General features: G+C 41.2%; 1 protein-coding gene across 1 annotated transcript in view; it reads right to left on the reverse strand.

The window, feature by feature from the left end:
* Positions 1–1,286: 1,286 nt before the first annotated feature.
* LOC136865971 (glutaredoxin domain-containing cysteine-rich protein CG31559) overlaps positions 1,287–13,101 on the reverse strand; it is a 493,946-nt gene continuing 482,131 nt past the window's right edge. The window contains exon 4 of the mRNA XM_067142549.2: positions 1,287–5,507. Within this exon, the coding sequence (XP_066998650.2) occupies positions 5,334–5,507 (174 nt within the window). The 3' untranslated portion in view covers positions 1,287–5,333. The remainder of the gene's footprint in view (positions 5,508–13,101) is intronic.

A 13,101-nucleotide genomic window follows, 5' to 3' on the forward strand; every position in this document is an offset into this window, starting at 1 on the left:
GTTGAGTTTTAGAGATATTTCTACAGTTTAATTCAACATAGTGTCTTGGGGTTATCTCAAAATATGTCCATTTGTTTAGAAAATCGGCCAATGGGGTTATTACCATTGTAAGAACTGCTTGATTTCTAATTTTTGGAAATACGACATGATCATTATATTATTTGTCACCATTTTAAGAACTGAGCCGCCCCCGTGGTGTAGGGAAAGCGTGCCTGCCTCTTACCCGGAGGTCCCGGGTTCGATTCCCGGCCAGGTCAGGGATTTTTACCTGGACCTGAGGGCTGGTTGGAGGTCGATTCAGCCTACGTGATTAGAATTGAGGAGCTATATGACGGTGAGATAGCGGCCCCGGTCTAGAAAGCCAAGAATAACGGCCGAGAGGATTCGTCATGCTGACCACACGACACCTCGTAATCTGCAGGCCTTCGGGCTGAGCAGCGGTCGCTTGGTAGGCTAAGGCCCTTCAAGGGCTGTAGTGCCATGGGGTTTGGTTTGGTATTTTAAGAACTAAACCTTTTGATAATGAATCACAGAAGAGGAAAAACAACATTTTGTGGACAAAATCTCTGAACTAAAGGCTAAATATCCATCCATTCCGGCCATAAAGTAGCCAACGGTTTCAGAACAGCGAAGTGCTGCATTTAACGAAGCAAGTAAGAAATGCAACGAGAATGGTTGGGGGTGGTTGCGTATCATCATCATCCAGGTAGGTAAGGAAACGAAATCATCTTATAGCAGGAAAGTTGATCTGGAAAAGTGTTGATGCGCCTTCGCTGGAAAAGATCCTGCGGGCGCCCATGGGTAGAATCGAGGTGTCTCAACTGACGCCCAACAGTGAGGCAAGTATCATTTAAGGGCCTTTTTTTAATTGGCTTTACGTCACACTGACACACATAGGTCTTATGGCGACAATGGGATAGGAAAGGCCTAAGAATGGGAAGGAAGCGACCATGGCCTTAATTAAGGTACAGCCTCAGCATTTGTCTGGTGTGAAAATGGGAAACCACAGAAAACCATCTTCGGGGCTGCAGACAGTGGGGCTCGAACCCACTATCTCCCGGATGCAAGCTCACAGCTGCGCGCCCCTAGCCACACGCCCAACTCGCCCGGTATTAAAAATTTTACACTATATCAAATACACATTCATGCTTGTAGTTTCAATAAAAATAATGCAACAAAAATGAGAAGCGAAACATAACTGCCTGCCTATTAATAACGTAACAGCTCTGAATAAAGTGCAAATAAGATAAGGATTAAGGGGAAAGGAATTTCACATTAACATAACATAACATTAACATATCAATGTTTATTGAAGCAAGCTTACATATCAGTTACAAGAAGAAGTAAACAAATATTTAACATATATACATGTCATAACTGCTGCAGACCACAACTTACTTCTGACATTATATTCCAATATTATTTGAGATAAAATTTTAAATACTTTTTTACAAGTGTCCAACATATTGAAAGAAGATAATATGCATGTTTACAAACAAAGAAAAAGACATACGTGTACCGTTACTTGTAGTGAAATACAATAAAACAAGTGTCATTCTCCAACATCTTCACCGAACGAAACGTTAGGAGTAAAAACCCTCATCTTAATATTTACTTGTTCCTTCCTTTAATAATTCATATGAGCTGTGAATAAACCCCAAGATAATTCGCAGCAGCTGGGATTTGTCTATCAAGGAAGCATATGAAATGCCACCTCCAATATAACGCGACATATCACAAAGTAGACAGATTATTAATTCTATTCCGTTCATTTGAGTCATGTATCTTTTATGTGGTATTATGCAATACAATGCATCACGTGCATTAAATTTACTTAAATTTTAGAACATAAAAACTCAGGAGAAGAAAGTCTTCCAGAAAGTGTCAACAAAATGCGTTCGGCACGTGAAAACTTATGATGTTACATTATTATTATTATTATTATTATTATTATTATTATTATTATTATTATTATTATTAAACTCACAATTGGTATTCTGATGGACAAACTTTGTTACTCTTTGGTACGTATGACGTACGCAAAGGTAAAAGGTACGGCGACAAAATGTGTTCAAAAGCTAGCCTACTATAACACAAATGTCCCCGTAGAACCCCACATAGGCTCTGATTTGTGGTGGTCAGTATCTATAATGAGTAAATTACACAACCAATATTCAGCTCTCGATTGCTGACCCTAGCTAAAGTCAGTCCGTTCACACGGGCTCTGCAAAGCTGTACAAACATCAGGCACACTAACACAACAATCACCGCAGTAAAGCAAATACCTGTGACGAAAGTACATTCGCTGGAAAACTGACAAATTTATTATTTCTGCGATAGGCCTATACTTCTTGGACGGGACTGGTCTTAGTTGTAAAAGTAGAGCAGAGACTCGCTGCCTCCTACACTCAGCGTCATCAATCGCATTCATTTCTTCATCGGTCTGGGTTGCGTAACGTTGATCTTCAGTTTCATTTTCTAGGCGTGATATTAACTGGTTACTCTTCGTTTGCAGTAAATCATCAAACCTCCAAAGCCCTCTTCAGATTCAGAAATTCCTGGTGCTCACTGGTTAGGAAACACCCAAACACTCGTCTCTTAGCCACTTCAGATTCGCGTAGGCCCTTCAGAGAGTATATAGTCATGTTAAGCAGAGAGAGCTCGATGCCCACACTTCTTCGCAATATTTTAGAATATTAAACATGTATCCCAGATCGTGATAAAGTATACTATAATTAGCAGTCTCCTAAACCCCGATATAAAGTTGTCAGTAGAGACGCTATGTTTAATGACGCAATGAGCCAAGAATGTTACTCTCACTGAATCATTCGATGAGGCAGTCCAACGTAATTGCTTTCTACGAATCGCTGAACAGTTTTGTAGCCGAGATTAAGCGCTAAATGTACAGGTGTTCTTGTTCCCGAAGATGATTCTGGATAACAGCACAGATAAGTTACAACATAAATAATGCATAAATGGCGTGGAGAGCAGTGCCCGCACTGTTCTGAAGGAAGTTGCAAGTTCCTTCTACCTTCAGGGGAAGATTAGAGCAAGCTAAATGGCCTTGAAATCGCGTTCAAGAGGATTTAAATAACATAGCAGTAGGCTACAATAACCATGTTACTAATCTAAAAATTGCTCGTTAGTTGCCAGCATGTGTGGAATGTAGGACGGTCCTTAACAAATCATTTCACGATATTTGCCGTCATTAATAGAATCTAAAGACGTCTATATCAATAGTTTGAAAAAAATAAAAACAATACTATGTACAAGTTTAAAAAAATGTAGACAAATGTGTGCTCAAATGACTGGAGACAGAACACCCCATTGTCTATGAAGTTTTGCTTGTAGGATTCCGCTAACCGTCAGGTCAACTAAGTCATCCGCCAGGTGTCACAATGTTCAATACCCAGATTTCGAGGGATACCAGAAAAGATCAAAACAAATACTTTTTTATCAAATAACAACAGACAGAAAATTGATAACTGAAGTACTTTTCGACGTGATTACGAATGACACGATCGCACTTCAATTTCATTAAATTAATTTACAAAAACTGTTCAAAAGGGTGATCTCCAGCTGTAATACCAGCTCGTTCATCCGAACTCGCCCCATTTGACATTTCTGCGTGGGGGCACTTGAGGAGCCTGCTGTTTGAGACTGCAATTACATTGCAGGATGAGTTCATCACTCAGGAGCTTATAGCTGCATGCTATCTATAGTACATGCCAAGAGTTCTTGAAAGTATATATCAAGCAATGACACGTCATCGCACAGTTTGTATTGTAGCAGAAGGCAGCACTTTTGAACAGTTTTTTGTAAAGTATTACAGTCGTTCCCAGTTACGTCAAGGTGTAGCTCAGTTATCAGTTCCGAACTTTATTTATTTATTTATTTATTTATTTATTTATTTATTTATTTATTTATTTATTTATTTATTTATTTATTTAATTTACATATTTTACGCTCTCATTGGAATCAGTCCATAGACTATACATTTACGTCTTCGGAGTATTGGCTAGAAATTTGGCTTTCAGCTTCCTCTTCTGTTCCCAAAACGTTTTCATTCTTTCCAACCTGGTTGCACTTTGTTCATCACTTATAGTGTATTGTTTTCATTCTGTGGTTATTTAATAAGACATATTTACCTCGGTCTCTTCTATCATTCTTAGAAGTTAGAATATTGAATTTTGTAACACCCAGAATAAAGGTTTCGTGATTTTGGGGTAAAATTACGAGTAAGCGGTCATCCTACCATCGTTGCACAGAAATGAAAATTACGAAGTCTCCATATCTTCATCTATAATACAGTGCACAAAGCTAATGCTCACTAAACATGCATGATTTGGCGATAATCACCGTAGTTGATCGCTCCAAGCACATCACATTCAACTGAGCTCCTCAGCTTGTGCAGTAGCCCTAGGAAAATTAACTTACATGAAAATAATGTAATATTAATGCTCTAATAAATGCCAAAGTAATCATACAGTTAGAGCTTGGAGTAAATCTAACAATCCAATAAAATAACATAACTTAAAACTAAATACACTGTTCTTTGCACTGTTAGCACTAATGCTACAGATATATGCACCATTAAACTGGAAGACGATGTTCCCAAGAGCACTCGGGGTTGTTTGAGCAAGCTAATCCTTTAGGGTAACTAAGCATCACTTTCTCACAAACATTCAGTCCGATATAAAATTCGACAGTTTTCGCTTTTTCTTAATATTATACAAAAAGGATCAAAAATGAACATCACAATACCACCATTCTTATTCCCATACTAAAACTAAAGTTGTTCGCACAATTCATCATTAGATTAGAGGGTACGTTGGCTTAGAATTAACAGCTGGACATAGCGATTCCACTCACGAAGTATTCACTCAAAGAGAATAAAAGCGGTCGAAGTGAGAGATTTCTTGAGGTTCCATTTTTCTTCTCCTTTGGAAAGGAGGTATTTCTTTCCATTTCCAAGAGAGATTTTGGTTGGTCACCGCAACTGACGACTGACTCACTGTCAACATATTTACATGCTTACTCCATCTACCATTGACGAACTCTTTGCACATCGTTGGTGGAATCGCACCTCCCGCCCGCCTACTGCACCCGCCAACGTGAGGACATCAGATCAAAGCCCATAGTAGGAAGAGAAGTTCTCTTAAAGAGCTTTTAATCTTATAACTTGAGGCAGTATTGCAAATTAGCTATTACATATTGCGATACAAATATTTTCCTTTGTACAATTGTAACATAACTTAACACAAATAGACAGACACATACGAAGCACATATTCACATTCCGTCTCTACACGGTGTTCCGTCAGTTACTCAGCTTCAACACGCGTAGCAGCGGACCAATCCCACTTCGTCGCAGTGCATGCATTTGAGCGCCACGAATTCAAGCGTGAAGTCGTTGCGATGCACAGATTTCTTGCTGCCATTGCACACAGAGCATGGGAGGAGCCGGAACCCACCGCAGACCTGACATGTGTTGCACACGTCGGGACTCTGAAACAAACAACACAGTGTGTGGTCAAAATAACAAGCCTTACTGGAGCAGCTGAAAAGAAACACACTCTGTGGTAGAGGAACACTGAAACAGACAACACAGTGTGTGGTCAAAGCAACAAGCCTTCCTGGAGCACCTGAAAAGAAACACGTTTAAATACCATGGCATGGTGAGTAACTACAGAGTGGGAAATGTCTCTTATCGCTGCAGTTATTGAGTAAGTACAGTGTGAGACGTCCGCCTCCGTGGTGTAGTGGTTAGCGTGATTAGCTGCCATCCCCGGAGGTCCGGGTTCGATTCCCGGCTCTGCCACGAAATTTGAAAAGTGGCACGAGGGCTGGAACGGGGTCCACTCAGCCTCGGGAGGTCAACTGAGTAGAGGTGGGTTCGATTCCCACCTCAGCCACCCTGGAAGTGGTTTTCCGTGGTTTCCCACTTCTCCTCCAGGCGAATGCCGGGATGGTACCTCACTTAAGGCCACGGCCGCTTCCTTCCCTCTTCCTTGCCTATCCCTTCCAATCTTCCCATCCCTCCACAAGGCCCCTGTTCAGCATAGCAGGTGAGGCCGCCTGGGCGAGGTACTGGTCATACTCCCCAGTTGTATCCCCCGACCAAGAGTCTGACGCTCCAGGACACTGCCCTTGAGGCGGTAGAGGTGGGTTCCCTCGCTAAGTCCGAGGGAATAACCGAACCTGGAGGGTAAACAGATGATGATGATGATGATGACAGTGTGAGACATGTTTCAACGCAGTCTTAGGTTCCTCGACAACGGGTACACGGAAAGAAAAATTTTAAGTCGCTTTTAGTGTTTCGATAGATCGCGTATATCGGCAAGAGTATTTAACTGACTAATGTCACAATTGGTAGATAAAGGTGGAGGTTACTTGTTACAAAAAAAATTAAAATCCGAAACGTAGTTTTCATGAAGTGATGCTTCAAAGTAAGGCAAAATTTGTGCTAAATATGTGACGTCACACGCACACACTGTTGTAAGACGGCGGTGTGTTGATTCGGGCGCTCAGTTGGAAGTTACCTGAATAGATCGGGGTCATTTGTATAAAATACAAACTGAATAATGGAAAAGAAAAATTTGATTAGGATTCAGACAAAACGTGCAAAAGGAAGAGTTGAAAAGAGAAAAGTCAATGACGAAGGAATTTTTTTTTTTTTTTTTTGGCTAGTTGCTTTACGTCGCACCGACACAGATAGGTCTTATGGCGACGATGGGACAGGAAAGGGCTAGGAGTGGGAAGGAAGCGGCCGTGGCCTTAATGAAGGTACAGCCCCAGCATTTGCCTGGTGTGAAAATGGGAAACCACGGAAAACCATTTTCAGGGCTGCCGACAGTGGGGTTCGAACCTACTATCTCCCGAATACTGGATACTGACCGCGCTTAAGCGACTGCAGCTATCGAGCTCGGTGACGACGAAGGAATAAGGGAAATTAAATTGCATTTATGATTCACATAATATTTGTATTTTATTTCTAATAAGTAAGTCTCAGAAACGCTCAAAACACTGTGGCCGTTAGAATGGTGACAGCCTGCCACCAATTTTCTTCCTTAAACCACACCACAACTTAATGGATGACTATCTCGTTGTAATTCTCATTACATCACAGACCACAAACAATTACAAGAAGCCCGAAATACATACCCACAGAAGCAGTAGAAATTAGATTGTCTGAGATCTAGTTCACACACTTTCTGAACAGAAACTATTAATGCTCTGGTTTTTTTTCGAACTCGTATCCTCCTGGTAGCACACACCAAGAACACTCATACAAAGAAAAGTAAAATCCCCACTTTCGGGCGGTTTCCACTTCAACAGAAGTGGTAATCATTTTTTTAAGAGGAAGTGGAAGTGGGCAACCTTCCTCTATTTACAGTAATCGGATCCGGCTCAATGGCTGAATGGCTAAATCCAAGGGGTCCCGGGTTCCATTCCCGGTTGGGCCGGGAATTTTAACTTTCATTAGTAAAGTCCTATGGCTCGGGGACTGGGTGTTTGTGATGTATTCAGCATTAGATTTTATGTTACGGAGGGCCCCATCCTCATAGACACGCAGGTTGCCTGTACTGCGTCAATTCGAAAGACCTGCACCAGGACTCTTCGGAGGCTACACACCATTATTATTATTATTATTATTATTATTATTATTATTATTATTATTGCTAGGGGCTTTACGTCGCACCGACACAGATAGGTTTTATGGCGACGATGGGATAGGAAAGGCCTAGGAGTTGGAAGGAAGCGGCCGTGGCCTTAATTAAGGTACAGCCCCAGCATTTGCCTGGTGTGAAAATGGGAAACCACGGAAAACCATTTCAGGGCTGCCGATAGTGGGATTCGAACCTACTATCTCCCGGATGCAAGCTCACAGCAGCGCGCCTCTACGCGCACGGCCAACTCGCCCGGTATTATTATTATTATTATTATTATTATTATTATTATTATTATTATTATTATTATTATTATTATTATTATTATTATTATTACAGACGCAGAGAACAAGAATACAATTACCACCCTGCTTAAAAATCACAAATTTTCAACGGAAGTAATGCAAAGAAGGCCGTGGAGATTTCAGACAAATTAAGAATGCGATCAGAACGAATGAAGAAGTACTGAGCAGATATGAAGAATCAAACAGTACAACCTACAAAGAAAAAGTGTACATGGAAGACTCAAGTGGTCCAATGTGGCCAATAATAATAATAATAATAATAATAATAATAATAATAATAGGAGGAAAAATGGAAGGGTTCTGGTACTTCGAAAATGAAGGTATCGGACAAAGAAAGACAAGGGCCATGAAGGGCGTGAAAATGGACTCCCTAGGCCTCAAAAACCGAATATCACCGGAGACGGGAAAGAACACGAGTTGACCAACGGAGGTCGAAAAGTATAGATGGCAGTGAGGATCTTGGTACAAGTGAGCGGAAGCAATGCCAGGACTCAGCTAAGGGTCCCGGGGTCGTCAATACACGCTCCAAAGTTAAGAGCCACAGGGCCTCGTTTTAGTCGCCTCTTACTTCTACTTCAACAGCAGATGAATATCGGGAAGTAGGCCTTACCTGATTCACTTAACAAATATGAAGCTTAGAGTGGCTCGTATAAACTCTCTCCCTTACAGTTCCGCTACGACCTCCCTTGGTTAACTTTTGTTCTTTTTATGAAAAGCTGCAGAGAATTACACTTTTAACGACCTTTTCCTCTTTTTAGCTGGGATTTGCACCTTTATTGATCTTTTCCTTTTTTGTTAGTTGAGGCCGTCTTTCTGCTTCAAGAGAGTGTGTTATCACAGCACCACAGACAAGTAAATTCGTGTCCTCATCCCGAGGTGGTGCAGCTCTTTTCAGGCACACCCCCATTGGAGGTGAGCTGCATGTACCATTTCAACCACATACCAGCCCTCCTGCCAGTATTAAATTTCTGGCAGTACCGGGAATCGAACCCGGGCCTCCGAGGACGGCAGCTAATAACACTAACCGTTACGCTACAAAGCATCAAACATCTTCAACAGCTCTCTCGACCAAAACTGCAGTGACCCTATTCCAAACTTCAATAATAGTAATAGCAACCTACGGAGTCAACAAATCTGGGTCCAACTCGTTGGCTGAATGCTCAGCGTACGGGCCTTCGGTTCAGAGGGTCCCGGGTTCGATTCCCGGCAGGGTCAGTGCTTTTAACCTTCCTTGGTGTTTGTGGGTGTTTGTGTTGTCCCCAACATCCCTGCAACTCACACACCACACGTAACACTATCCTCCACCACAATAACATGCAGTTACCTACACTTGGCAGATGCTGCCCACCCTCAACGGAGGGTCTGCCTTAGAAGGGCTGCACTCGGCTAGAAATAGCCACACGAAATGAATGAACCACAGACAAAATGCCACTTCAGCATATATATATATATATATATATATATACACCTTTTAAAACGGGATGCACTCACCTCTACCAGATCCAGTGCCGATATTTTGTTTGTTTGTTTGTTTGTTTGTTTGTTTGTTTGTTTGTTTAACGCCGCACTAACACATCAATGGTTTTTCGGTGACGCAAGAGTAGAAAAGGGCTAAAATTAGGAAGGTAGTGGCCGTGTCCTTAATTAAGGCACACCTCCAGCATTTTCCTGGTGTGAAAGTGGGAAAACCGCCTTCAGGGCTTCCGACGGTGGGATTCGAACCCACCATCTCCCGAATGCAAACTCAGCGCTACGCGGCCTACTCACTCAGTCAATGCTGATGTGAGAACTCAACTGTAGTCAGGTCTAAGACCAGGTGACACACATTACTCACTGTCTAGCTCAACTAGTACTGTCTATGTACAGGGAGGGCCGTCTAACGTACAGTATGTCTCCAGCGGGTCGACACTCATCCTGCGGGTACCGAACCCGGATATCTAAGGTTCGTACAGATACAGGTAGAAGAGCTCGCAGATGGCAGTGGGCGAGTCGTGATGGAGGAAAGTTCACTTGAGCGTGGCTATTTCTCTGCGCTAGCCCATTCTACTACAGCAGTAGATCGAAGTGTTACGGCGCTCACTGCTATCGAAACAACGTGACTTCGATGCCTTGAAATTGTTCCCCATTACTCCAGGCCATTGCTGGAATTGTACTTATCGCACGTGAATAGGCACCCCTTTCTAATCCTAGCTACAAACATAAGTAGCAGCACTGCCAAAGAAAGGAAAGAGCCATGAAAGGCGAGGAAGTGAAAGATTATTTAGGCCCAGAAAACCCAACATCATTTGGGCAGAAATAAAAAACAGTTGTCGAAAATCAAGTAATAATAATAATAATAATAATAATAATAATAATAATAATAATAATAATAATAATAATAATAACCAGTTACAAATAGGTCAGATAACTTGTCTCGCAGTCATATTGGTTTTCCTGTCCTTTCCAATGGTTTTATGAACATGTAATAAGAAGCACGATGTGATATGCCGCAGTTCGTAGTCAGAATTCATCCAATCTGACGTCATCATGCCATCTGTTTGGTAAACATCTACGACTATATTCTGCAGTTTTTCGTGCAAAGCTTGGTATTGTGTCGTAGAAGTCAATGGTATTTTTAATTGCAATTCTTCTATACAGAATGGTTGTCTCGTGAGCTCATAGTTTAGTCTCGAAGGAGCTTTGATTTTTAGGCAGACAACTTTTTTAAGACACATGGCCTTCACTCTTTCTACTGTAGCTAAGTTATTCTTCGACAGTTGTTCCCAGATAATGTATAAGGCGTATGTCATGATGGGATCTCTTTGTATGTAGACATTTTTCCTCTTAGCAACATGTACGTTATTCGGAACGCTCTGCCATCTGTTGAGTATATTTGGAAGCTGGGAATGTTAGAGAATCAAAGAGTATCTAGCTGGGAATAGTATTCTTCCGTGATTAGGGGAAGTGCATACTCTCCGGCTTGACACACGTTATTCAAGCACGGCTGCATGCAATGGCATTACTAAGGATCAGAATATTAATTAAAGTGTTAGTCGCTTAGCAACCTGCTAAGTATAGAATGTATTGCAGGTTAGAGTAAGCCTTCGCCTGCAATAATTAGAGTAATAAATAATAATAATAATAATAATAATAATAATAATAATAATAATAATAATAATAATTGTACCGGGAGGTACACCTCAACTCCGCTTATTCAAATAAGCGCCCTTATAAACTCCCCTATCTATCAAAAGGTGAAACTGATAATACCTGAACTTGGAACTTTAATCGGAAGATGTCACCACTGAAAAATTAAGGAATAGTGTTATTGTGAAGTTTCTTAAACTGGTTTAATTTCTTCTTGTTTTGTTTGCCATTCATCAAGAAGTTCGGACATTCTTCCACAGATGACACTACCAAAACTCTGACCATGCACTCCAGTGCAAGGTGAAAGAACTTGTAACTAAAAGAAGTTCCATATTCCTAGGTTTCCCATAACTGAATCTATGTTCATTTATTTTTGCGTTGGCAACACGTCCTTTTCTTTACGCTAGTTTTGAATCTGGCCAATGAAATTTTCTGTAATTAATTTTCAACCTATCACAGGCTTCTTGTTCAATTTTGAGTGAAACTTTTGAGCTTAACCAATAAAATTGAGAGGGTGTGTACGGATTAGCCCAGAATCCTCTTGAACCTTCCCTGAGGGTATATAAACTGCGGCTGTTAATGTTCCCTTGCCAATTGATCGTTGCCTTTCTGCGTGTGTGTTAAAGCAGGAGGCCAGCAGAACATCTACAAGGTAATGGCCACATAAACTCTATCTTTCCTGCTGTATCTGCTAATCAATCCGAGGGGAAGGTCCGAAACCTTAATTATGTAACAATACTTTTCTAAAATGTAACTTTTCTTTCGGCTAATGTAAAAACTTCATAAATTCTTTAATTGTAAATCGGGGATAGAGAGTGAGTTACCCTCTCGAGCTCCCCTTCGTCTTGGTTTGAGGTGGCTGCGTTTCGCAACCTTTCTGTAATGTATTAAGGTTATTTCCATTCGAGCCACCTCAGTAGTGTGGGAATAGCTCCAGTTTCATCGGCCAAGAGCCCTGTAGGATTTTATATGCCATTATCTGGAGTGCACGGTACGCCTCCACTCAGTTTGTGTTTCGGGCCGTTTACTTAACCTGTTCTTTTTCGCAAAGGCCCTGTAGATTGGGTACTAGATTCCCCTGTATTAAACTATTTCTATTTGTAAGTTCTGTCTTGGGAGGCCAGAGATTGTTAGATTTTGATGTTGCCTGAGAGCCTGTTAGCTCTTTTCAATATTTTGTTAGTGAAGGATGCCTCTGGAAGGCTAGACCTTGTAATTTAAGGAGCAAGTGCTCTTGAATTAGGGGATTTCTGCCCTTGACTAAACTATTTCTCATTTTGAATTGTAAATTTCAGCTGGTAGCTCAGAAATGTTAAAACTAGGGGCTTGAAGACCATAATCGTTAAAGTTATAAATCTTGGATTTCTCCAAATCTTGTTTCAAGATTGATAATTGTACCTGTCATGTTGTTATTGGTTAATTTTTGAAATTCTAAAGAAATGTAACCTTGTTAAAGTTTTTATTCAATTCGTGATGTTGTAGTTATACCCATTCAAGCTCGCGCCTTCTTTTACCTCTCTCTGCATTCCACAAATACCCCGGAACAATTATAATAATCGTAAGGCCACAGCTACCGTGTGCAGACATTTCAATTTGACGCCATCTGGCTGTCTGCTCGTCAATTTCAACGTTCCGTTTAACTCTAGGCCTACTAGATGGTAAACCGTTTAAACCGAAGCTCTGTTGGGCGTCTATGGCTGACATTTAATTAATTTTTGTCAAGTGAACACCGAGTGTGTCACTAGAGATCTTTCACATACCGACATCGTACGACATGGAGTGTCGAATGGAATTTTCTCCGCCCTTCAAAAATCCGACTACCTCTGCCGGGTTTGAACCCGCTATCCTGGAATCCGGAGGCCGACACTCTACCACTGATCCACAGAGGCAGCTAGATCACTTAATGATTTGATTGTACGATTGCTCAAATTTGGCTGAACTTAGAGATCTATCAATGTACTGGCAGGAAAGTTTGGAGAGAAGAAAACAAAAACGAAGCAA

Source organism: Anabrus simplex, chromosome 3 (assembly GCF_040414725.1).
Source record: "Anabrus simplex isolate iqAnaSimp1 chromosome 3, ASM4041472v1, whole genome shotgun sequence".
Taxonomy (NCBI): domain Eukaryota; kingdom Metazoa; phylum Arthropoda; class Insecta; order Orthoptera; family Tettigoniidae; genus Anabrus; species Anabrus simplex.